This window comes from Balaenoptera acutorostrata, chromosome 9 (genome assembly GCF_949987535.1).
Source record: "Balaenoptera acutorostrata chromosome 9, mBalAcu1.1, whole genome shotgun sequence".
Lineage (NCBI taxonomy): Eukaryota > Metazoa > Chordata > Mammalia > Artiodactyla > Balaenopteridae > Balaenoptera > Balaenoptera acutorostrata.
Genome location: NC_080072.1, coordinates 17,357,137 through 17,384,975, shown reverse-complemented (window position 1 = coordinate 17,384,975; position 27,839 = coordinate 17,357,137). Strand labels below are relative to the sequence as shown.

The window sequence follows — 27,839 nt, the reverse complement described above, 5'->3', positions numbered from 1 at the left end:
TTTTGATGAAACTAGGGAACTTCTGAAATCCCTCATCCCCAGTCACAGCAAATGAAGTTGGAAGAGTGATAACTTACCTCACCGAGCCGACACCTGAGTGCTCGTGGATGGTCCACCATTGGGAAGCAAGCAAGTTTGCTCTGCACCCCAGAAAAGCACAGGAATTAGAAGTATCAGGTACCTCAAAAGACAGGGATGGGGAAGGTCACTGAACCAGATGTGCTTGAGACTCCAGAAAATTGGGCACAGAAGAGGGCAGAGGTGAGATACGAGACTGAGAACAGGGGTTAAGTGAAAAGTCTACAGACTTAATAGCTGCCCAACTAACCCAGCAGCCAGAAGACTGGAATTGGGGAAATGCTTAAGAGATACTGAAGGGTCCTAGAGAAAATGCAGATACTGACTTGTGGATTCCCTAATCAAAAAGCTGGTTTGCCCATCGATTACCCTAGAGTGGGGGTCACAGTATAGTCATCCCACCCATGTACACTAATTGCCATGTTATTGCCTTCAAGATGAGACAGACCAAAACAATCAAAAGGAACTTAGAGGAAACAGAATAAAAGAGTAGAAGAAAGTATAAATATGTAAACAAAGTCTAATTAATGTCCTCAGAGATAAGATAATGGATTTATAATAAGAATAAACTGCTGCTTTAAAAAGAGAAAGAGCAATCAATACAGAAGAGCTCTTCAAAATTAAAAAATTGGCAACCTAAGTTTAAAAAGTCAATAGAACATTTGGAAGATAAAAGTTGAAGAAATTTCCAGGAAAGTAAACAAGAAGAAAAGTAAGATTAATAGAGAAACTCTTATGTCTGAACTCTGATTAATGGAAATTCTAGAGAAAAATGTGAAGAAATTATCAAAGAATTAATACATAAGAAAATTGCCAGAATTGAAGATCATGGATTTTAAGGCCCATCAGTGCCTAGCACCAATGAATGGAAAAGCACCCAGCCCAAGCTCTGTTACCATGACAGAATCCTAAAGATTAAGTAACAATCCTAAAAGCCCCAGTGACCAAAAAGTTCATTTGCAACATTGTCTGAAATGAGAATGGTGAAACATTCTTTTTAAACAATACTGGTGCAATGGAGAGTTGTTTTTAATTTTTTGTTAAAAATGATCTGTTTAGAATTCCATACTTAGTGTCAACTTAAAAAAAAAATGCACAACCTAAAAGTTGAAAATTATGTTTTATTCGGTGGACATACTGAGGACGTAAGCCCAGGAGACAGCCTCTCAAATAGCACTGAGGGAGATAAGGGAGGAGCCGGGATACATAGGAGTTTTCACAACAAAACCAAGTAATCAAAAGATTGCTGTTAATTAAAGAAAACCAGACTTCTCGAGTTAATGAATTTAGCGCTTTTCCATGTGTGGGAAGATGCAAGAGACTGCGTTTATTGAAGTCATTCCTTTGATATGCACCCTAAAAGGCCAGTATCCTGTTTTTCTCCATCCTGAATCCCCTCAGGGTGCATACTTGGGGGTGGCTATGGCTTGATGGCCTCAACATCCGTTGTTTACTGATATGGCAGGCGACATTCTTTGTCCACACGAGTTAAACTATTATGTGTGAAGTTAGAATATAGACTTTATTTTTTTATTTTTTTATTTTTTATTTATTTTATTTTTTTATTTATTTTTGGCTGTGTTGGGTCTTCGGTTCGTGCGAGGGCTTTCTCCAGTTGCGGCAAGCGGGGGCCACTCTTCATCGCGGTGCGGAGACCGCTCTTCATCGCGGTGCGCGGGCCTTTCTCTATCGCGGCCCCTCCCGTCGCGGGGCACAGGCTCCAGACGCGCAGGCTCAGCAATTGTGGCTCACGGGCCCAGCTGCTCCGTGGCATGTGGGATCTCCCCAGACCAGGGCTCGAACCCGTGTCCCCTGCATTAGCAGGCAGATTCTCAACCACTGCGCCACCAGGGAAGCCCTAGACTTTATTTTTAAAGATATAAAAATGTAAAAAAAATTTGCTTCAAACTGTCACACGAAGAGACGTGATAACTAAATTTAATATGATATTCTGGATGGCATCCTAGAACAGAAGGACACTCAGTAACAAGAGTCTGAAAAAATATGAACTTTAGTTAATAATAATGTGTCATAATTGGTTCATTAATTGTGACAAATTTACCATACTAATGTAAGATGTTAGTAATAGGATAAACTGGCTTGGAGTGTAGGGAATACTCTGTATTATCTTCACTTTTTTTTTTTTTTTTTTTGGTAAGTCTAAAACTTATTTTAAAATCTAAAATTTACTTTTCAAAATGTTTACAAAGTGTATCTTCATGCATCCTTTCTTGGGAAGCTAGATGTGCTGCATAATGAGGGAATAGAACAAGATCTAGAAAACAAGAGCTTCAACCCAGGAGAGACAGTCCAAGGGAATTCCCAAGATTATGTTCTAGAACAGTAGCTGTGCCACAGAGTATTCCAGGTTGGAGTAGGATGAAAGCTGGAGTGCTCTGTGAAGGCGATCTTTAAGGGGAAAAAAAAAAAAAAAGTAATGGAACAAATTAATGGGGTTGATCATGTGGAAAATTATATTGAGAGGCTGTTAGAGACTGGGGGAAAATTTAAAAAGAAAACTATGCAAATGCAATAAAAAGGCAGTTTTAACTCCAGGAGAACAAAAACGTTGATTAGGGAAGAGAATGTAATTCTACTATACTGTTTGGTTCACTAGTGGATAATATATTTTTCTAGCCACAGTAATTGTTATATAATAAAGAATTTGACTAACCTTTGTTCCTGGGAGGGAGCATCTAGATCCTTGGAATTTCCTAAGTGATAGGAGTGTCTTTGTTATTTATGGTGGGCTCTGATAGTTCATACTGATGAAATCACTCAAGGTGGGACTGCACAGAGCTTCAGGATGGGGGCTGGTCCTGCCAGAAACACCAACCATGTGATTAGAAGATTGGAGCTTTGAGCCTTCTGATACCAACTCAACCTTCCAACCTCTGGGGAGGGAAGGGGGGAGTTGGAGATTGAGTTCAGTCCTGTGACCAATGATTCAGTCAACCATACCTTTGTAATGAAACCCAGTGAAAACTCTGGACCCTGAAGCTTGATGTAGATTCTTCCTAGTGGGTGAACACATTGAAGTGCTGGGTGAGGGTGGGAGGATGGCCTGCCCTGATTCAGAGAGGGCATGGAAGCTCTGCATTTGGGACCGCCCTTGACCTTGCCCTAAGTGGCTTATTCATTTGGTTGGTCCTGATTTGTATCCTTTATTATAAAGCCGTAATCATGAACTGTAAGTTATCCTGAGGTCTGTGAGTCATTCTAGTGAATTATTGAACCTGAGGAGTTATGGGAACCGGGAACTTTGTAGCCAAGTAAGTCACAAGTGTTGGTGGCCTAGGGACCCCTGAACTTGTGGCTGGTGCCTGCATTGTGGGCAGTTTTGCTGGGGACCACGTCTTTCACCTGTGGGATCTGTACTAACTCTGGGTGGTTAATATCAGAATTGAGTTGCAGTATTAAAATAAGGTAAACACTAACAAGTGACAGACTCTTGTGATATAACTTCATTGGAAGGATGGGGAAAATATAAAGGGAGTGAAAGTTCTCATCAACCCTAATGAGCCAAGTAATCAATATATTGATGAATCAGGAAATTACAGTGTAACATAGGATTCAGAACATGTAAAGATAAGGAAAAACAGTTAAAAGCAATGAAAATGGTTGCTTCTGGGGATGGAATAGGAAGGTGCAGAAGGATAGGGGTAAAGTCCTGCTGTTTTTGGCCTAAAAATTTGTAACTATTACCTTTTTTGGACTAAGTTATGTATTACTTAGACATAAATAAAATCACTTTAAAAAGAAGGAGCTTGGGGCTTCCCTGGTGGCCCAGTGGTTGAGAGTCTGCCTGCCAATGCAGGGGACACGGGTTCGAGCCCTGGTCTGGGAAGATCCCACATGCCGCGGAGCAACTGGGCCCGTGAGCCATAATTACTGAGCCTGCGCGTCTGGAGCCTGTGCTCCGCAACAAGAGAGGCCGCGATAGTGAGAGGCCCGTGCACTGCGATGAAGAGTGGCCCCTGCTTGCCGCAACTAGAGAAAGCCCTCGCACAGAAACGAAGACCCAACACAGCCATAAATAAATAAATTTTTTAAAAAAATGAAAACCTTTAAAAAAAAAAAAAGGAGCTTGACTGTAGGCTGTCAGTAGTTCATCAGGAAATAAACTTGGACAGTGAGATGTGTGTATGTGGGGGGGTGTTTTGGGGGATGCTCTCAGGAAGAGCACCTGTGAGGAAGCAAAGGGAGCCAAGTAGGGCAGAGGGAGAAGTCAAACTGTGATGCAGGAGTCAAACCTGATCCCATGGGAAGCTCTGAACCTGGGATGGCGCTTCAGAGATGCTTAAGTGAAGAAGGGAGCTGAATCTTTGTGTGGACCAGTCATTAGACGTGTACTGCCCAGGGGAGGCACTGTAACCTCGGGCAAGGCAGCTCCCTTTGGCTGAGGGCAGTTCCTGGGAGATGCTCACTTGTGAGCTGACAGCAGATAACACTCCTGGCAAGAGGACTGCCTGAAGACCTCTGTGCTGGAAGGGAGGATGTGGTTGGTGCTCTAACAGTACCCACTACAAACTCCAAAAACTGGAGAATCTGGAAAAGGAAGGTTTGATATCCCTTAGGCAAATTTTATAATCTCTAGTCCTGGCATATTCTGAGCTATCCAGGATTATTTTTTTTTAAATTTATTTTATTTTTATTTATTTTTGGCTGTGTTGGGTCTTTGTTGCTGCGCGCGGGGGCTACTCTTCGTTGTAGTGCATGGGCTTCTCATTGTGGTGGCTTCTCTTGTTGTGGAGCACGGGCTCTAGGCGTGCAGGCTTCAGTGCTTGTGGCGCGCGGGCTCTAGAGCTCAGGCTCAGTAGTTGTGGTGCATGGGCTTAGTTGCTCCGTGGCATGTGGGGTCTTCCCGGACCAGGGCTCGAACTTATGTCCCCTGCACTGGCAGGCAGATTCTTAACCACTGCACCACCAGGGAAGTCCCCCAGGACTATTTTTAAAGTGTGGTATGCTGCTTTAGCTCAGCCTGGGGTTGGCAATGTTAAATACACACACACACACACACACACACACACACACACACACACACACACACACACACACACACCAGAGTCATCTGTGTTCTTCTGAAATATGTATATTCCAGCCAGAAATTCTAGATGCATTATTTGGAGTGACTTTATTGTAGTTTAATTATTGAGCATTTCTTATTGAGGGATTTTAAAGCACACAATCTGAGAAAATCTGATGTTGCCACTGATTCAATGCTGTAATCACATATAGGATTTGCTTGCTCCACAGTTGTAGAGAATAAACAGAATAATCTAGGTACCAAAGGCTCTGTGAATGGACAGATTGAGTGGCAGACAGATTAGGAGAATATAAGGTACTGTACTTGTAAAGTGAAGAACTTTGAGAAACCAGGTTCTCAGGGAAATCGTCCAAGTCTTGTGTGTTTTGTAGTTTGTAAGACCAAGTAAACGTGAGCATTATTCATGCATTCAGCAAATGTCTACTGAGCACCTACCTTGTGCACATCACGTAGCAAGGAGCCTGGAATCTGGTAGAAGAATTAAGATGTGTACACGTAAGAAAATGCAATTCAAAGTAGAGAGTGGTAAGTGCTGTAAGAGAAGCGCATGTAAAGGGCTAAGGGAGCTTAGGGGAGGGAGAGGTTCCTTTTGTTTGAAGTTATCTGAACAGTGGAATTAGTTGGTGGAGTTTGAACAAGCCTTTGAAGGAAGCGGCGAATAGGTGAGATTCTGGGGATCTTGGAGAGAGCAGAAAAGTTTATCACAGAAGGAAAAGGAGAGAATTGGAAACAGGAAATGTTTATACTTCATGTGTGACACATTAGTGCATCAGTAACAGGAATACAGTATAAAACTTGGGTCCCCATACTTCCAAAGTACTCAGGAGATGAAGAGTTACAGAAATATGCAACTGAATTGATCATGAGGTTGAGGAACTCTCATATGATACTTAATTTCATATAGATGGGTTCTGCTATGAATGTTTAAATCCATGAGTTAGTAATGTTTCTTGTAAACAAAACCACAATCATAAAAATGCATGAGTTACCTTTGGGAGATGCCAGAGAACCAATTTACTTTGAAAACTGGTAAAGGAGAAAAAGAATCAAACATTTATCTTGTGTTCCTGTGCAAACGCTGTATCATTTGTAATCAAATAACTGATGAGGAGTCATTTCTCGATGGAACTATTCCAGCTACTAAATGAAGACGGGATGATAGAATTCAAATATCATCATTTTGCAATATCTAATGAAATAATGTGTCTCAGTGGTGATCATCAATGGCTGCTAATATAACAAAAAGTAAGGTTAGCAAACATGTGCCTCCTGATGGAAATATGCAATATCACTTACGAAGTATTCTTACCCAAAAAATCAAACCTGAATTTGATCATCTACAGCTAACTTTTAGGGGATGGAAGAACATGTTAAATGACATCAGGAGGATGCAATCAACCAATGACAGGCTGGTTAAGTATAAATGTATGACCTAATGTCTTCAACAGATGTCAGTGGGTGGAGCAAGCAGGGAGGGAGAGGAAGAAAAAGAGGAGGAGATAGAGGGGGGGAGACAAAGGGAGATGGAGACAGATAAGTAGATCTAGACAGATATGATTTTATAACTTATTCTATTATTTCATAATCTATTATGATTATGAAAGATATGGCTAGGAAGAATTTAGATATGTTTGCCGTATTTCTGCATAGTAAAAGTAGGGACCATCATGTAATTTCAAAGAAGTGGTTTTAGGACAAATACAAGAAAATTCTACTTTACACCATAACTTGGTTTCCATAATTTATAAATGGTTTGGGAAAACTCAGAATTTTGGGGGGCATCCCTTACCTTTTGCGATGCTATTCAAAACCATGCTATGAATTTGTAACAAACATGATTCCGGTATTTTAGAGATAAGATACCATGGTCTAGCCTGACCCATTATCATTTTCAAATGTTTATGCTACATAAGGTTTTAGAGCTTTTAAGAGAAATATGCTCTCCCATAGAAGAAATAGATATTATTCAATTTCTACTACCTATAATTAAAAAAAAATAGTTTATTAAGGTATAACAGATACAGTGTGTACTTAATTGTACAGCTATATGAATTTTTACATACACACATACACAACAAGATATAGAATATTTCCTACATCCTGAAGGTTCCCTTAATGCCTCTTCCCTGTCATCTACCCCGTTACTCGGGGTAACCAATATTATCACTTATATCTTTATAGATTAGTTTTGCCCTTTTTGAAATTGCATAAATGGAATCATAACAGCTTGTACACTTTTAAAAAAATTTTTATTTATTTATTTATTTTTGGCTGTGTTGGGTCTTCGTTTCTGTGCGAGGGCTTTCTCCGTTTGCGGCGAGTGGGGGCCACTCTTCATTGCGGTGCGCGGGCCTCTCACTGTCGCGGCCTCTCCCGTTGCGGAGCACCGGCTCCAGATGCGCAGGCTCAGTAGTTGTGGCTCACGGGCTTAGTCGCTCCGCGGCATGTGGGATCTTCCCAGACCAGGGCTCGAACCTGTGTCCCCTGCATTGGCAGGCGGATTCTCAACCACTGCGTCACCAGGGAAGCCCAACAGCTTGTACACTTTCATCTCAGGCTTTTTTCACTCAACATAATGTCTGGGAGATTTGTTCTTGTTTTGAGTGTATTGGTAGTTCTTTTTTTTTAAATTGCTATTTAGTATTGTGTGAATATATCTGTTTTTTTAAGCTCTTTTTTTAATTAATTAATTTTATTTTATTTATTTTTGGGTGTGTTGGGTCTTTGTTGCTGTGCGTGGGCTTTCTCTAGTTGCGGCGAGGGGGGGCTACTCTTCTTTGCAGTGCGCGGGCTTCTCATTGCGTACTGTGTTAATATATCTTAATTTACTTACTCATTCTCTTGTAGTTTATTATTTGGGCATGTTTACCGACTATACATAAATAAAGCTACCACGGACATTGTTTTGGTAGACATGATGCCTATTACCTCTTGGAAATTGTTAAGTCATAGATAGGCACACATTTATTTCTAGACATAATGTAAAATCGTTTTTCCAAAATGACTGTGTCAATTTACAGTGCCACCAGCAATGTATGAGAGTTCTAGTTGCTCCACATCCTTGTCAGCACTTGGTATTGCAGTCTTTTAAATTTTAGACATTGTCATGGGTATTCATTCCTAAATTTGAGCCACTGGTAATTGCTCCATCTTTTACATCAAGTACAGTTGACCCTTGAACAGCATGGGAGGGTGAGGGGCACGGACCCTCCACGCAGTTGGAACTTCAAGTATAACTTTACATTTGGCTCTCAGTATCTGGATCTTGCTTCCGAGGTTTTGCATCTGCGGATTCAACCAACCTTGGATCGTGTAGTACTGTAGTATGTATTTATCGGAAAAAGTATCCGCGTATAGGTGGACCCTCGCAGTTCAAACCCATGTTGTTCAAGGGTCAACTGTATTACACAGGTCTTCTTGTGTCTAATTGGTGGGTCCTAATTGTGATCAGTTCTACATTGTAATTCTTAAACTAAACTTACTTTTTTCTTTTCTCAGTTGTCACAGGTAGTACTGATGGAATTGGAAAATCATATGCAGAAGAGGTAGGTAATTTTCAAGACTTTTCTTTTTGGTATAAGAATATAAGAACAGATATAGAATGATCTCTTATAGTAGTTTTGATTTTTGAAGTTAAAAGCACAAATATAGTGTTACACCATATAATAGATGTACTTTGTTTCGATCTTGTTAGAAATGCTATGTTTGCTTAAACACAACTTTAAAACAAATTTTTGTGCAAAATGTGTGTCAAACTTTTTATCCTGGGAAGTTGGAGTTGTGAAAATTTTAGTGTAATTTTATTTTATATTGTGTAACTATAAACAGTTCTCAGTTTTTAAAGTTAATTGTTTTGTATTATTTTCCGAAAGGTAGACAGATTATTAGAGAGTAGTTACATCTCCAAACAAGTCCATGGCGTCATTTTCACAAGAAGGAATGTGATGGACAGATATTGACAGACAGAGGCAAAAGATTCAAGTTCTCTGTAATGTAATTGAAGGAAGGGAAACCATGATAGTTTGAAGACCACTGTACAAACCTCTCCTGTGAAGGAGAGCTTCCCTGCCTTCCAGTTCCACAGAGGCACCAATAGCCTCTGATATTGCCCGATTGTGATGAAGATCCTGACAGAGCCATTGAATCTCTCATTTGTCCTTTAAAAAGGGTTTTTAAAAAAAAATCCTTTGTTTTCTCAGCTTTTTATTTTGAGTATAAAAACTACAGAAAAGTTTCAAGAAGAGTATACAATGAACACCCATACACCTTTCACAAGGTTTCGCCAGCTGTTAACATTTTGCTACATTTAACTTACCATTATAATTATAGTTTGGCTGGACTATTTGGGAGTTACAGACATTGTAACAGTTCACTCCTAAATATTTCAGCTTGAGGCTTCTGAGAACTAGAATATTCACCGTTGTAACCACAGTACAGTGGTCACACATAGGAAGTTTAACTTGACACAGTACTATTATACAATATACAGTCCAGATACAAGTTTCCCAATTGTCCCATTAATGTCTTTCATAGAGCTTCTTTTTTTGTTCCAAAATCCATTTAAGGAGATTATGCATTGCTTCTTAATGTCATATCTCTTGACTAGGAGAGTTCCCTAGCCCCTCCTTTTTTCTTTTATAACAGTGGCATTTTTGAAAAAACCTAAGCCAGTTGTTTTTTAGATTTCTCAATATGGATTTGTCTGATTGTTTCCTCATGATTAGATTCAAGTTAAACATTTTTTAGCAGGAATGCTACACAGGTGATACTGTATTCTTTTGAGTTTATCTTATCAGGAGCCACAAGAAGTCCATTTGTTCCTTTATTGATTATGTTAAAGTAAATCATTTATTAAGATGTTGTCTACCATAATTTTCCATTATAAAAGTACCTTTTCCCCTTTGTAATTAATAATCTGTGGGATGATACTTTGAGACTATATGAATATTTCATTTCCCAACAATCTTCCACCCATCATGTGTTGCTGTTTTTTGCCTAAATTAGTTGTTACTAGGGTGGTTTAAAAACGGTAATTTTCTGAACTTTTGAATTTTATTTAATTTTTTATACAGCAGGTTCTTATTAGTCATCAATTTTATCCACATCAGTGTATACATGTCAATCCCAATCGCCCGATTCATCACACCACCACCCCCACCCCCGCCGCTTCCCCCTCTTGGTGTCCATACATTTGTTCTCTACATCTGTGTCTCTATTTCTGCCCTGCAAACCCATTCATCTGTACCATTTTTCTAGGTTCCACATAATATGCGTTAATATACGATATTTGTTTTTCTCTTTCTGACTTCACTCTGTATGACAGTCTCTAGACCCATCCACGTCTCTACAAATGACCCAATTTTGTTCCTTTTTATGGCTGAGTAATATTCCATTGTATATATGTGCCACATCTTCTTTATCCATTCATCTCTCGATGAGCATTTAGGTTGCTTCCGTGACCTGGCTATTGTAAATAGTGCTGCAATGAACATTGGGGTGCATGTGTCTTTTTGAATTATGGTTTTCTCTGGGTATATGCCCAGTAGTGGGATTGCTGGGTCATATGGTAATTCTATTTTCAGTTTTTTAAGGAACCTCCATACTGTTCTCCATAGTGGCTGTATCAATTTACATTCCCACCAACAGTGCAGGAGGGTTCCCTTTTCTCCACACCCTCTCCAGCATTTACTGTTTGTAGATTTTCTGATGATGCCCATTCTAACTGGTGTGAGGTGATACCTCATTGTAGTTTTGATTTGCATTTCTCTAATAATTAGTGATGTTGAGCAGCTTTTCATGTGCTTCTTGGCCATCTGTATGTCTTCTTTGGAGAAATGTCTATTTAGATCTTCTGCCCATTTTTGGATTGGGTTGTTTGTTTTTTTAATATTGAGCTGCATGAGCTCTTTGTATATTTTGGAGATTAATTCTTTGTATGTTGATTCGTTTGCAAACATTTCCTCCAATTCTGAGGGTTGTCTTTTTGTCGTGTTTGTAGTTTTCTTTGCTTTGCAAGAGCTTTTAAGCTTCATTAGGTCCCATTTGTTTATTTTTGTTTTTATTTCCGTTACTCTAGGAGGTGGGTCAAAAAAGATCTTGCTGTGATTGATGTCAAAGAGTGTTCTTCCTATGTTTTCCTCTGAGAGTTTTATAGTGTCCAGTCTTACATTTAGGTCTCTAATCCATTTTGAGTTTATTTTTGTGTATGGTGTTAGGGAGTGTTCTAATTTCATTCTTTTACATGTAGCTGTCCAGTTTTCCCAGCACCATTATTGAAGAGGCTGTCTTTTCTCCATTGTGTATTCTTGCTTCCTTTATCAAAGAAAAGGTGACCATATGTGCGTGGGTTTATCTCTGGGCTTTCTATCCTGTTCCATTGATCTAAATTTCTGTTTTTGTGTCGGTACCATATTGTCTTGATTACTGTAGTTTTGTAGTATAGTCTGAAGTCAGGGAGTCTGATTCCTCCAGCTCTGTTTTTTTCCCTCAAGACTGCTTTGGCTATTCGGGGTCTTTTGTGTCTCCATACAGAATATATGATTTTTTGTTCTAGTTCTGTAAAAAATGCCACTGGTAATTTGATAGGGATTGCACTGAATCTGTAGATTGCTTTGGTTAGTATAGTCATTTTCACAATATTGATTCTTCCAATCCAAGAACATGGTATATCTCTCCATCTGTTGGTATCATCTTTAATTTCTTTCATCAGTGTTTTATAGTTTTCTGCATACAGGTCTTTTGTCTCCCTAGGCAGGTTTATTCCTAGGTATTTTATACTTTTTGTTGCAGTGGTAAATGGGAGTGTTTCCTTAATTTCTCTTTCAGATTTTTCATCATTAGTATATAGGAATGCAAGAGATTTCTGTGCATTAATTTTGTATCCTGCAACTTTACCAAATTCATTGATTAGCTCTAGTAGTTTTCTGGTGGCATCTTTCAGAATCTCTATGTATAGTATCATGTCATCTGCAAACAGTGACAATTTGTATTCCTTTTATTTCTTTTTCTTCTCTGATTGCCGTGGCTAGGACTTCCAAAACTATGTTGAATAATAGTGGTGAGAGTGGACATCCTTGTCTTGTTCCTGATCTTAGAGGAAATGCTTTCAGTTTTTCACCACTGAGAATGATGTTTGCTGTGGGTTTGTCATATATGGCCTTTATTATGTTGAGGTAGGTTCCCTCTGTGCCCACTTTCTGGAGAGTTTTTATCATAAATGGGTGTTGAATTTTGTCAAAAGCTTTTTTTGCATCTATCGAGATGATCATATGGTTTTTCTTCTTCAATTTGTTAATATGGTGTATCACATTGATTTGCATATATTGAAGAATCCTTGCATCCCTGGTATAAATCCCACGTGATCATGGTGTATGATCCTTTTAATGTGTTGTTGGATTCTGTTTGCTAGTGTTTTGTTGAGGATTTTTGCATCTATATTCATCAGTGATATTGGTCTGTAATTTTCTTTTTTTGTAGTATCTTTTTCTGGTTTTGGTATCAGGGTGATGGTGGCCTCATGGAATGAGCTTGTTAGTATTCCTTCCTCTGCAATTTTTTGGAAGAGTTTGAGAAATATGGGTATTAGCGTTTCTCTAAATGTTTGATAGAATTCACCTGTGAAGCCATTTGGTCCTGGGCTTTTGTTTGTTGGAAGATTTTTAATCACAGTTTCAATTTCATTACTTGTGATTGGTCTGTTCATATTTTCTATTTCTTCCTGGTTCATTCTTGGAAGGTTATACCTTTCTAAGAATTTGTCCATTTCTTCCAGGTTGTCCATCTTATTGGCATAGAGTTGCTTTTAGTAGTCTCCTGTGATGCTTTGTATTTCTGTGGTGTCCGTTGTAACTTCTCCTTTTTCATTTCTAATTTTATTGATTTGAGTCCTCTCCCTCTTTTTCTTGATGAGTCTGGCTAAAGGTTTATCAGTTTTGTTTATCTTCTCAAAGAACCAGCTTTTAGTTTTATTGAGCTTTGCTATTGTTTTCTTTTTCTATTTCCTTTATTTCTGCTCTGATCTTTATGATTTCTTTCCTTCTGCTAACTTTGGATTTTGCTTGTTGTTCTTTCTCTAGTTCCTTTAGGTGTAAGTTTAGATTGTTTATTTGAGATTTTTTTTGTTTCTTGAGGTAGGCTTGTATAGCTATAAACTTCCCTCTTAGAACTGCTTTTGCTGCATCCCATAGGTTTTGGATTGTTGTATTTTCTTTGTAATTTGTCTGTAGGTATTTTTTGATTTCCTCTTTGATTTCTTCAGTGATCTCTTGGCTATTTAGTAACGTATTGTTTAGCCTCCATGTGTTTGTGTTTTTTACATTTTTTTCCCTGTAATTGATTTCTAATCTCATAGCGTTGTGGTCAGAAAAGATGCTTGATATGATTTCAGTTTTCTTTAATTTACTGAGGCTTGATTTGTGACCCAAGATGTGATCTATCCTGGAGAATGTTCCGTGTGCACTTGAGAAGAAAGTGTAATCTGCTGTTTTTGGATGGAATATCCTATAAATATCAATTAAATCTATCTGGTCTATTGTGTCATTTAAAGCTTGTGTGTCCTTATTAATTTTCTGTCTGGATGATATGTCCATTGGTGTAAGTGAGGTGTTAAAGTCCCCCACTATTATTTTGTTACTGTCGATTTCCTCTTTTCTAGCTGTTAGCAGTTGCCTTTTGTATTTAGGTGCTCCTATGTTGGGTGCATATATGTGTATCATCTTCTTGGATTGATCCCTTGATCATTATGTAGTGTCCTTCCTTGTCTCTTGTAACATTCTTTATTTTAAAGTCTATTTTATCTGATATGAGTATTGCTACTCCAGCTTTCTTTTGATTTCCATTTGCATGGAATATCTTTTTCCATCCCCTCACTTTCAGTCTGTATGTGTGCCTAGGTCTGAAGTTGGTCTCTTGTAGACAGCATATATATGGGTCTTGTTTTTGTATCTATTCAGCGAGCCTGTGTCTTTTGGTTGGAGCATTTAATCCATTGACGTTTAATGTAATTGTCAGTAATGTATGTTCCTATTACCATTTTCTTAATTGTTATGGGTTTGTTTTTGTACGTCCTTTTCTTCTCTTGTGTTTCCTACTTAGAGAAGTTCCTTTAGCATTTGTTGTAGAGCTGGTTTGGTGGTGCAGAATTCTCTTAGCTTTTGCTTTCCTGTAAACCTTTTGATTTCTCTGTCGAATGTGAATGAGATCCTTGCTGGGTAGAGTAATCTTGGTTGTAGGTTCTTCCCTTTCATCACTTTAAATATCCATGCCACTCCCTTCTGGCTTGTAGAGTTTCTGCTGAGAAATCAGCTGTTAACCTTATAGGTGTTCCCTTGTATGTTATTTGTCGTTTTTCCCTTGTTGCTTTCAATAATTTTTCTTTGTCTTTAATTTTTGTCAGTTTGATTACTGTGTATCTTGGCGTGTTTCTCCTTGGGTTTATCCTGCCTGGGACTGTGCTTCCTGGACTTGGGTGGCTATTTCCCTTCCTATGTTAGGGAAGAAAAATGGTAATTTTTTGACGATAATATCTCTCCTTTTACATTTACATTAGATGCTGTTTTTCTATAAAATGCAGCTTTTCCTTGTTGTTCCTCTCCCATTAATTTTTTAGAAAAACTATCAGTATATATTCATGGGTTCTTTAGATGTTTTATAAATGATTAATTTAGTAAATTATTGCCAACCTTAATTATTTTTATAAAAAAATGTTCTTCCATATCTTCTCATTTGCAGTACTACTGTTCATAAAAGTTGGCTTGAGGATTTAGGACTGGAAAATTAGTTCACTAAATCACTTATAGTTCATAACACCTAATTTATTCTCATTTATATACTGTCTGGAGTAGTTCAGTAAAAAGTTCTGTGTATATCAGTGTTTTTTTCCTCTGCCCCTATATTTATGGGTCTCTGGGGTAGAAACCGTGTTCCCATAAATCATTCATTCTATGAAGCACTTACACAGCACTGGGGAAGTACATAGAGGGTACCGCTCAGGAAATTCTTTTTTAAGTCATCCAATAAACTCTCTTAGTTTGCCTTTGTAGTCCATAAAGTCTTATGTTTAAATAAACATTTTAAAATTGATTCAATTTTTAGGAATTCCTAACATTTTAACTGTGGTTTTCTTTGCCAGTTCTGCAGTCTTCATGTATCCTCTCTAAAATGAAAATGTTTTTAAAGCTAATTTTTCAATTAAAAAAGTAATGGATACTTATGATTAAAAAATACTAAGTATAGACAAGTCCAAAATAAAAGTAGAAGTCTTCCTTTTTCTAAAACCCTATGACTTTTATATACTAGCTTGATTGAGAAAGATAACCCTTTGGGGAATCTTTTTGTAAAGTCTTCATTTTGTTTTGCCCATTCATTGCGTTCGGGTTTATTAGTTTTTTAACTTGGATTATCATATGGTCAGATTTTCTTAAAATGACACTATATCTATCAATAATTTACATTTTAAAGTGAAACACGCAGGTGTCATTCAGCTGTTTGGTGTCTCTTTTATTGTTTTAGTTGGCAAAGCGTGGAATGAAGATTGTCCTTATCAGCAGATCACAGGACAAACTGAACCAGGTTTCCAGTGAAATAAGTAAGTTCTCACATCACCCTTCCCTCCCGTTATGATCACAAAAGGAATATAACTAGTCTAAATTTAATGTTTTCAAGCAGATATCTAGCATTGACATAATTATTTATAGTTCGGAAAGCTGCTTTTTCATGCTGTTAATGGGATGTTTCACAGATGGATCATCAGTTTTTTCAAATTAATATAGGACTATTATAATTTGCTTAAAATGTCTTTAACTGACTCATTTAGGTTCTTTTGTCAGGAGTCAAATTCTCTGATCATTTTATCATGTTCTCCTTAAATATCTGAATTCCTTTTCTGTTGTTTCATTTAAATATTCTTGCATTTTTTTACTCTTTGACTTCACTGTCTTTAAATGGTATATATGATTGAGGAAGAAATGCAAAAGGTAGTATATATACATGTGACAGGGAAACTACTTTGAACTTTTTTCTTAGCTATGCTTGAAACCTGAAGTATAATACAGCAAAAACTCTTTCAACTGACATTCGTTAACCAACCAGCTGGATAAACTAGTGCTGTCCATTTCCTTGGTAAAATGTACTGACTCATGTTCCCAGTATGCTGACTATTTGTGACCTGTAGGCTTCTCAGTATCATGCTTGTCTACTTTTATTCCTACAGGTCAAATGGTTTACTTATGAACAGTCAGTTGTATTTGTTTCCAAACTTACTTATGCTGGGTGCATTTGTTATTAATATTCTGTAAACTGATGCAATACTAGTTTAAAAAGGGGAATACAATAACTAAGTTAAAAGCTCTGAAAAAACTGAGAAAACCAAGTTGTTTTAGAAGTTGGCTGTCAGAAATTCCATGGTGGTCCAGGGGTTAGGACTCAGCACATTCACTGCTGGGCCCGGGTTCGATCCCTGGTCTGGGAACTAAGATCTCACAAGTCCCATGGTGCAGCCAAAAAAAAAAAAAAAAAGAAATTGGCTGTCAAGTTAGGGGTAAACAAGAAAAATTCAAAATATTGGCGAAAACTATAAAAAGTAAGAAGAAATTTGTTTTGATTGTTTCATATGTGTTGAAGTTTTTGCTGTATTTTATGAGAGCTGAAACTGCAATTATAAATAATGCATTATGAGTGTGGTTTATGTAAGAAAGACTAGAATTCCAGGTAGCAGATCTAAACTTGGATAAGGACTTGGCCCTACACAGAGGTTTGGTGAAAGAATTACACTTATTCATGGTTTAAATGGAAATAAAATGGTTACAGTGTGTATTTATCATTTTCTAGGATTCCTTGCTGTAACTGACTTCTCTATGTAGCCAGCCAACAAACTGCCCTAATTCATTCAGTTGAGAGAGGATATCTACTGTATTTTTATGTTATTTTTTTCCCCAGCTTTATTGAGATATAATTGACATATAACATTATGGCAGTTTAAGGTGCACAACATACTTATTTTATTATTAACATTACCATCTGCTACTAACATTTATGTAGTACATTATTATTTATTTATTCCTTCACATGTATTATCTCTTTGATCCTTCAAACATCCTTGTGAGGTGTATATTTTTGTTATTATTTCTACCCAGACCATAGCTGGTCCTGTTGGACAGATTACACATTGACGCACTTTATCTTTAGGTGAAAAACAGATCTTCATAGATTCCTGGTATAACGTGTGTTAATTTTTTTTTTTTTAACCATGTTGAGAGCACAGATCTTTACAAAAGTGAGATATTCAATAAGTCTCGGGCATTTAAGGATTTTAACTTTCAAGGTTTCAACTACATAAAACCAACCCTGAAGGTCCAAGACATACAGAATCTTGTAGTTTTGCTAAGGTGTGAATTTGAATTAAGCCATGACACTAAGGAGCCTGAGGTAGTTATTACTTATGTAGTAGGTGAACTGAACATACTGCCTGGATCTTAGTACTGTTTCTTTCTTAGTTACTTGTAGTCATGTGTATAATAACTCTTATAGTGATAAAAATGTGTGTGGGGTGTGTGTGTGTGTAAAACTGACTGTTAATGAATGCACTTACTAGTTGCTGGAAATAAACGTTCATAGGCAGAAAATAGAAGCTTTTGATTAAATGGAACGTTGAATTTTGAAATGCTGTGCTATGAATGAATCCACCGCTTATTTGATTCAGAAACAAGAAAAGCTACCTCACGACACTCACAGCAAGTGCTCCAACCTGTACAAAAATTGCCCAGTGAGTCAGAAGATATACTTTAATGATATTTGAGAATTTGGTTAACTTGTGATATGAGGTGACATGACTGTGGGCAGAAATGTGATTCTGGAGAAAGACAGGATCCTGTTCAAACATTTTTCATGAAGGAACAGATGGTAAAGGCACTGAATTGACCTTTATTATGAGGAAACAAATTTTTTTTTTTAGTTGTTGAAAATTTTGAAAAATGCTTTTCTGGGCATAATACAAATTTAATGGAAGAGGTGATATCAGCAGACCAGGTCATCCATTCTAGGCTGAAGAAATAAATACACAGAGGAGATTTATAAGTTTGTACAAGTTTTTAACTCAGATGTAAATCATCTTTGAGAGGATAATGTTTTCCTGAACATATGTATTCCAGAAGAAGGAAGGACCAGAATTTAATGTTGATGAAGACAGACTAACTCTGTTTATGCCTTCAGCAAATCTTTATCGAATGCCTGTGTACCAGGTACTGTGCTAGGCAGTTAGGATACAGTAGTGAACAAGATAGATGCTGTCCTTGCCCTCATGGAACATATATGCAAGTGGAGGAGACAGAAAAAACAAATAGGAAAAAAAAATAAACAAAACAAAAATAAACAAAACCAAAAAAAGACAAATAAATAATTGCAGTTTGTAGTAAGTACCATGAAGGAAAAAATAAGGGACCAGAGAGAGAAAATGGGGAGTTCTTATGTTGTAGCAACACGGCAAATTTTATGACTGGCAGAGTGTTAAATGGCCAGACTAATGACCTCTTGCCCGTATGATGGACAAGCTGGAGCCTTAATGAGGAGCTATCTACTGGGCCCTCTGGCGGGTACAGTGGTAGAGGGATTGTGTGCAAGTTATAATGATAGATTCACTCCAGCATTTCTATTTGCTTATGCTTTTGGGTCCTTGACTCTAGATTATGCCATGGGAAGTTGTGGCCTCCCTATCTTATTAAATGTGGGCTATCATGGAGTCTAAGTTTCAGTCAGCAACAAGTTAACTCTTAGAGCCCCTTCTAGCTGTATAAGCTAACTGTTAAATCCTAAATCTCTAGTAAGTGACTCATATAAAATATATTGGCTCAATCTGGTGTTATATTTTGTTTTCCTTAGTCTAACACTCTTTGAATCTATTCTCCCACAGATTTTTCCAGGTTTCTACCAATACAAATTAGCAAAATTTGACAGTTATTTTTGTGTATAAATTATTACTTCATGAATCGGACTTTGTACTTGTTCCCCAGAGAATGTCAGTATATAACCCTGTTACGGGTGTTGGTAAGGGATGGTCCAGCTAGGTCTTGAGGAGAAGAGGAATTCCCTTGTAAGCAAATTACCCATATATTGGGTTGGCCAAGAAGCTCGTTTGGGAAAAACCCGAATGAACTTTTGGCCAACCCAATATTTATGGTGAGGTTATTACAGGATTTTCAAGCCAGGGAAAGCTAATCTCTTCAGATACAGGAGAGCAGGCTATTTCTATTTCCACTGGCAAGGGAGGCTCATAGTGGCATTGAGGGGGCAGTGTGTGTATCCAGATTCTTAGCTTCAGCAGTGTCCACCCAAATATCCTCATCCCCAGTTTCAGGGTCTCATTCTTTCTCATTCAGTTTCGCTTTCATCCATGAAACGTGGTGAGTCTGTGGAATTCACCTTCCATTGTGATTCTGCAGATGGCACAGTTGAATCTGATGTTAGCCAGGTGAGCTCTGTGGCTATAAGACCTAAAAGTTTTTATTGGGGTTGTCATAGAAGTTCTCTGGATCCTGATCATAAATGTGAGCTTGAAAGCTTAAAGACCCAAGCTTGTCATTTTCTTTCCGTAAGAGCTCCAGTGCATTCAGAAGAAGCCACATACCACAGTCCTTGTTTTTTATTGAAGTATAGTTGATAGGCAATAGTATATATTACAGGTATACAATAGAGTGATTCACAGTTTTTAAAGGTTATACTCCATTTATAGTTATTATAAAATATTGGCTATATTCCTCGTGTGGTACAATATATCTTTGTAGCTTATTTTATACTTAGTAGTTTGTATGTCTTAATGCCCTACCCCTGTATTGCCCCTCCGCTCTTCCCTCTCCCCACTTATAACCACTAGTTTGTTTTCTTTATCTGAGTCTTGTTCTTTTTTGTTATATTCACTAGTTTGTTGTATTTTTTAGATTCCACATGTGATATCTTACAGTATTTGTCTTTCTCTATCTGACTTATTTCACTTAGCATAATACCCTCCAAGTCCATGCACGTTGCTGCAAATGGCAAAATTTTATTCTTTTTTTATGGCTGAGTAGTATCCCATTGTATATATATACACCTCCTCTTCTTTATCCATTCATCTATTGGTGGACACTTAGGTTGCTTCCATATCTTGGGAATTGTAAATAATGCTGCTATGAACATTAGGGTGCATGGCTCTTTTTGAATTAGTATTTTTGGGGGTTTTTTTTGATATATACCCAGGAGTGGAATTGCTGGGTCATCTAGTTCTATTTTTAGTTTTTTGAGAAACCTTCATACTGTTCTCCATAGTGGCTGTAGCAATTTACATTCCCACTAACAGTGTAGGAGGGTTCCCTTTTCTCCACATCCTCGCCAACATTTGTTATTTGTGTTCTTTTTTATGATAGCCATTGTGACAGGTGTGAGGTGATATCTCCATGTGGTTTTGATTTGCTTTTCTGGTCTTTGCAGTTATCATTTCTCCCAAACTCAAATCCTTTAAGGCACTTCTTCAGTAGATACTTTGCTGCAATCAGCAATCACTGTTAATTTGATTAGTAGTGATGCTACTGCATCACATCAAACTGATATAAAAGTCTTTTGAGGTCTGTATTTTGGGCTTCCTCTCCTGATACCAATTTCTGTATCAGTCAGAGTTCAGTCAGGAAGCAGAAGTCAAACAAGTTCATTTAACTAGACTAACTTGTCTCTCCTAGTCCAGCTCTTACACTCACTCGGGTTGGTTAAACTCATCCCTCTTTCTTCCCTATCTCAGAGGGAAGGAGGAGACTGAAAAAGAAACTAAGTGCCAACTGGAGAGAAATAGGGCTCCTTTCACCCTCTAACTCGCTACTGTCATTATGCAAACTTGGGGATTCTATCCCCAAGAAGTAATTCCTTGAGAAGTAATTCCTGGTGAATGTGGAAGACAGTCTACTTATCAAAGTTCTTCAGAAAAAATTTAAAAGGATTATATACAATTTCGTAGGGAACTAAATGTTTCGCCAACAATGGGTAAATGCTTTCTCAGGATTGACTGCTTAGATGAAATTACAGTTCTTTGTAAGGATACCTGTCACTGAAAGTGACACGCTGAAAGTCATCACACATATAATAAGCTTATTTTATTATCATTGTTAGCCAGGATTATGAATATATTAAGTATTTTTATCGATTTTGATTTGTCAAGGAAAAGAAACTCCTGGATAATTTTTGAACTCTGAGTTTTTACTTGCAGTAAAGCACAATGCACTGGAGACTGGCTTTCAGAACAACCTGTTGGTTCACAGAATATAGAGATGGGGCTATTAATAGTTCATATTATTATGTGGCAATCAATAATTCTCATTGCATACAGTTTTAATCAGCTTTGATTATAAAAATACATTTCTGTCTTTGAGTAAAAAAAAACAAATATGATGTTTCTTTTTTTTGTGACTTATGTCAGGGTGAAAACCTTTAGGATGGCCCTGAAATTTCATGGCTTTATTTCTTGAAATGCAAAGCTTTTAGAAATATAAATCTTACTGGTCTGTAGTCGACAGAGGAATAGGTTAGGGTGAACAGTATCAGTTTCACTTTTTCAGTCCTTACCTATGATCATATCTGTGCAGTTAAGGTGTGGATTTGACCAAACATGTTTGTTCCGTGGTTTTCTGATGCACTATCAGTATTGTAAATATGGTGCTTTGGTATATTTAGCTTATTTCAGCTACATAAGGACAATGAGGCATTATTGAACACGTAAAGATCTTTTTGTTTTGTGTTTAATAAAACTAGAACTGGGATTCCCCTGGTGTTCCAGTGGTTAAGACTCTGTGCTCCCAATGCAGGGAGTCTGGGTTCGATCCCCGGTCAGGGAACTAGATATCCTGCATGCCGCAACTAAGAGCCCGTGTGCTGCAACTAAGACCCGGCACAGCCAAATAAATAAATAAATATTAAAAACAAACAAACAAAACCAAAAACAAACTAGAACCACATGATAGTAGGATTAGAGTTAATCTCATGCAGCCTCTAGAGTCATATATATATATTTTTTTATCACTTCTATAATGCCAGAAATATTTTTATTGCCCTTAGAATTCACCTATTTCAAGGTCAGGAGCCATCAGGAACCAAAAAACCATTCAGTTTGCCTCTAATGATTTTGCCTGTAGTACCTATGACTGTAGAAGTATCCTCTTACTCCAAGTTCCTCAAATAACTCAATGTTCCTGGCCTTCCAGAAAGTGACATTCTGTGCTACCTATAAGACTGAAACTCCTCAAGCCACAGAGCAGGTTCCAGGATAGTTTCCTGGCAGGTCTTTGAAGCGTTGTTTCCCCATATGGGAGTGTAATTCCTTACTAGTGGGCTTGTCATGCCTAATTAAGTGAGATTTATTATTAAATGAAACATTTCTGGCATGGTGGTAGTTACAAATTTGTTTTATCTAATTATATCCTGGTAGGGAGAAAGATAGATTCTTAGTGAGCCTATGCAAATAATTACATTGCCGTGTAAAGTAAAAGAACTCGGTAAAGACATGTTGTGTAATTTGTGACCATTGTCCTGATGAGTTTTGCAGACAAGGCCAATCAGTATGAGTTGTAGGGACTTCCCTGGCGGTCCAGTGGTTAAGACTTTGCCTTCCAATGCAGGGGGTGCCGGTTCAATTCCTGGTCGGGGAGCTAAGATCCCACATGCCTTGCGGCCAAAAAACCAAAACATAAAACAAGCAATATTGTAACAAATTCAATAAAGACTTTAAAAATGGTCCAGGGCTTCCCTGGTGGAGCCTGTGCTCCGCAACAAGAGAGGCTGTGATAGTGAGAGGCCCGCGCACCGCGATGAAGAGTGGTCCCCACTTGCTGCAACTAGAGAAAGCCCTCGCACAGAAACGAAGACCCAACACAGCCATAAATAATGAATAAATAAATAAAAATAAATAAATAGCATTCCCTTTAAAAAAAAAAAAAAGGTCCACATCAAAAAAAAAAAAAAAAGAAAAAACCTTAAAAAAATGTGTTGTATTTTCTACACAATTTCCATCTTTCAATCAACCTAACAATTCACTAGTTTATGTTCCAGTTACTATTGCCACATAACAAACTACCCCAAATTTATCAATGTAAAATAACCGTTTGAGATGCTCACAAATTCTGCTGGTCAGGAATTTTGCCAAGACTCGGGGGACAATTTTTTGCCCGTCATAGCATTACTGAGGTCACTCAGTGGTACTTAGCGGGTGGATTGTCTGGTCTGGAAGATCTGAGATGGCTTCTTCCCAGTTTGGTGCCATGGCATCGCTGGGACTGTTGACTGCAGTGCCTTCATGTAGCTTCTCCAGCACGTCCATCACAGGGTAGTTGGACTTCTTACATGGTAGCTGTCTTTCCTCAGGGTGAATGTCCTGAGAGAACCAGGCAGAAGCTGTTATCTTTTGGTGACCTACTCTCAGAATTCCTATGGTGTTACTTTTGCTATACTCTGTTGGTCAAAGCGGTGATGAACCTGCTCAGATTTAATGGGGAGAGGAAAAGATACCACCTCTTGATGGGGCCGTGACATAGTAACCTTGGAGAACATGTGGGAAGGGAGATATTTTTTTGAAAATAAAATCTGGATTTGGAAAATACAGTCTGCCACATTTTATAAGGTATATTGAGATTTCCCAGAGAATGCTTTTCCTGAATTCAGAGGGATCGGTCGGAGTAACATATCATTCAAAGAGTGTTTCATTCCAATTTGCCCAAGTGTAGCCGGCCACCATGAGACTTAGTGAAAAATGAAGGAGAAAGATATTTTCTCAAAACTACTATTAAATTTCCCTCATGGGTTCCATTCAGTCTTGCAGAATTAATTCTTGTTCCATTGAATCTTGGGTCAGCAGCGTGGCTTTACAAAGTGTCTGATTTTCGAATAAAAGAGTCTTGTAAACGCTGACTCAGGTTTCTGGTAGCCTGTCCAAGAGTCTGCTCTTGGTGGTGATGTTGGGTTACACTGGGCAGGAAGCCTGACCCATGAGTCAGTAATAGTCAAGAATACTGATATAGGCCTTTATCCAGGCTTTCTTCTTTGAATGTTTCATCCTACAGACTCAATTTTCTCACCTGCAGCTTATGGCCTGGCCTTTTGGCATGCTTGAAGGAAAAGTAGAAACCACCTGTTAATAAGACTGATACTAACTGGTCTCTCATTAATTTATTACAGTAATTAACAGTGTCAGAATGGAATCCCCGATTGGGGTATAATATACAGCTAATTAATGATTTAGTCAATGATTATCCTGAGGGCACAGGCCTTATGATGGACACTAAAGGCATTGATAAATACATCTCTAGGGACTTTTATAAAGTGTGTTTTAAACATGCCACCAATTAACAGGAGTATTTAATACTTAGAAACATGATCTTAGAAATCATTTTCTTTACATCATTTTGCCAGTCTTCGCACAGGATCATGAATATGTTATGTCCACCCTGAAAAGTATACTAGTGTTGAACCATATTCATTATTAGTTACACCATGGGTCTGCCCATATTATGGGCTTGGTAAACAGGGCAGCTCTCATGATAGAGTTAAGCTAATATGGAGAATACATATTTAGTTCTTCCTAATAGCCTCCTTGCTCAATAGTGCTACCTAGTGGCTATCTGGGAAGTACCAGAGATAGTTTGGGTGTAAAATATATGTTAACAATTTTATTATTTTTAATTTGAGGCTTAAGTTTGTGAAGGCAGTATCATAACGAGTTGCCAGGAGACTAGTGATTGCAGGAGAATATAAGCATAAGTCATAGGTGCCCAAGACAAGAAATGATTACAGTCTTGGTTTGGAGTGACAGTAATTAAAATAAAGCATAGGTGCAAGAAACAGTAATTGTTATGAAATCTAGCTTTTTCAGAAACAAGAAACTTTTGTTAAAAAATGTTTAAGGGGCATGACAAAGGTCAACACAAAAGCTCAAAAAGTTAACTGGCTGTTAGGAAGTGAGAGTGTTCTGGGAAGTTGAGGAACCTGGCCAGGCTAGGTACTGAAGGCACAGAATAATTTTTTTATAGCTTGCTTGTTAAGAGAAGACTATATTATCAAAGATCAAGTTTCTTCTCAACAACTGGTTTCAAACTGTTTAATTCGTAAGCTTTCTTTGTAGATTTTAACACATTTTATACACCCACACATATATATATAATATATATATTTAGATTGCAAATTAACACTTTCACCTGTAACTTAAAATGTATTAACTTTGTGTTCTCTTATCATAAGATGAAGCATATACCACACTAAATTTGCTATCCTAATTAGAGTTTTCTTTAAGAATTTTAGTCTTTAGAAATTGGCCAGGTAATCAAAGATTCCTCATTATTTAACTCACTGTGATATTAGTATGGTATCTTAAGGCCAATTAGAATTATAGAAGTTTATTTACAGTGACGTTGCAGAGCAGTACAATGATTATTGATACCAAGTTTGTCAGAGATGGCATTCGAAAGTTTTACATGGAAGACGGGAACAGTGATTAAGATCAAGTGATTTGCAGCATTGTCTGTAATTTAGAAGAGCTAATAATCCTTTAATAAAGACATCAATTTTTATGACTTTAAATCGTATGTGTGGAAGCAGTGATAATACATCTAACCAGTAAAACCTGTGAAGAAAATTTAAAAGCTCAAAGAATGAAATGTTACAGTGCATTATATTTCGTACTATGATATGATCAGAAAGAAGACAGAACTATTTTAAAAATTAAAATGATCAAACCAGCTCTAATTTAGCCAACAGTTTGCCTTAATTAGAAGTTTACATACAAATTGGATACCATTATTAAAAATATTTCAAAAGTTTGTATTACTATAATTTAAAATAACTATTAGTTGTTAGCCAAATATCTGTTTGACTTTTTAAACTATCACTGCTTGAGCTGGTCATTTCTTTGAGAATGCATTTTCTGAAATTCCTAGCACATTTAAAGCATTAGAAGTTTTGTCCTTGCTTGGTAATTTTTGAGTTTTCTCAGATTTAACTGAGCACTTATTAGTCAGAAAAGAAAAGGTGTTTTAAATTTTAAAACAGAGAGTTGCTTGATAGTATTGTTCTTTGCACTGAAATCTACTCTGTCCAAATTTCTTGTGATTAGTTTTAGCATCCAACTTTCTTTTGATTATTGTTAGCATGATATATCTTTTTCTGTCTTTATTGTTAGTCTATATGCACTTGATATTTAAAATGGGTTTCTTGTAGACAACATAGATTTGGTCTTGCTTTTTATCCAGTTTGATGATTCCTGTCATTTAATTGGTATGCTCAGACCATTAACGTTTAATGTCATTGTTGATACGAGTGTGTTGAAATTTACCAGTTTACTCTTTGATTTCTATTTGTCCCATCTGTTCGTTTCCTTTTTTTTTTTCTGCCTGCTTTTGGGTTAATAGCACGGTTATTATTACATATCATTTTCTCCCTTGGCTTATTGGCTGTACATCTTTTTTTGTTTGTTTTTAGTGATTGCTTTTGATTTTGCAGGGTACATCTTTAACTTAGCACAGTGTACTACTTCATGTGTAGCATATGAACCTGATGATCCTATACTTCCATTCCATATATTCTGTTTCTCTGTGTGTTATGGACTGTGTAACAAAGTACTTTTGCCTTAGTTCAATTGTATTTTAAACTGTATTTCATATTATCATTTCTGATGCTCTTCATCCCTTTGTGTAAATAAAGATTTCAGGACTTTTTTTTTTTTTTCTGTCTGAAAGATGTCCTTTAACATATCTAGTAGTGCTGGTTTGCTGGTGACGAGTTCTTTTTGTATATCTGAAAAAACCTTTATTTTTGAAGTATATTTTCCCTGGGTATAAAATTTTAAGTTGACAGGTTCTTCCCCCCCTGCCCCCCCAATACCTTAACTGTTTTGCTTCACTGCCTTCTGGCCTGCAGTGTTTCTGACAAGAAGTCTGCTGTCATTCTTTTGGCCATTAGTTCATCAAATATTTTTTTCTATCCCTCACCCATTTCCCAGGACTTCAGTTATATGTATATTAAACTGATTGAAGTTGTCCCTCAACTCACTGATAGTGTGCTCTTCTTTTTTTCAGTCTCTTTTCTCTCTGTATTTCATTTTGGATGGTGTCTCTTGCTATGCCTTCACATTCACTAACCTTTTTTCTGCAGTGTCTAATCTGCTATTAATCCTGTTAGTATATACATATATTTTTTAATCCAGGCATTGTGTTTTTCTCTATATATAAAAATTTAGGGTTTTTAAAAAAAATATCTTATCTTTTTTTAAAATGACCACCCTCTACTTTCTGGAACATATAGAATATAGCATGTTCTCTCTGTCTCTCTCTCGAGAACAACACTGGTTTGAACTGCATGGGTCCACTTAAACACAGATTGCTTTCAATATATACTACCTGATCTGTAGATGCACAACTGCAGATATGGAGTGTTGCCTATAAAGTTACATGTCGATTTTCAACTGGCAAGGGGTCAGCACCTGGATTCCCGAGTTGTTCAAGGATCAACTGTGTGTATATATCTTTCTTGCTCTTGTTCTCACTCTCTCTCTCTCTTTACTCTGCTAATTCTGCAGGCTCTGTCTTTCCCAAATGCTCAAGTCTGTTTCCTCAACTCACGGGATACTGCTCATCTCTATGTGAGTTCTCTCTTCATCCCAGTCTAGAAAACCTAGCTGAGCAGTAAGCTAGGGCAACCATAGGGGTCACCTTATTTATTT

General features: G+C 37.4%; 1 protein-coding gene across 1 annotated transcript in view; it reads left to right on the top strand.

The window, feature by feature from the left end:
* Positions 1–27,839, top strand: part of HSD17B12 (hydroxysteroid 17-beta dehydrogenase 12) — a 168,627-nt gene that overhangs the window by 47,770 nt on the left and 93,018 nt on the right. The window contains exons 2-3 of the mRNA XM_057552141.1: positions 8,624–8,670; positions 15,635–15,710. Coding sequence (XP_057408124.1) covers positions 8,624–8,670; positions 15,635–15,710 — 123 coding nt within the window. The remainder of the gene's footprint in view (positions 1–8,623; positions 8,671–15,634; positions 15,711–27,839) is intronic.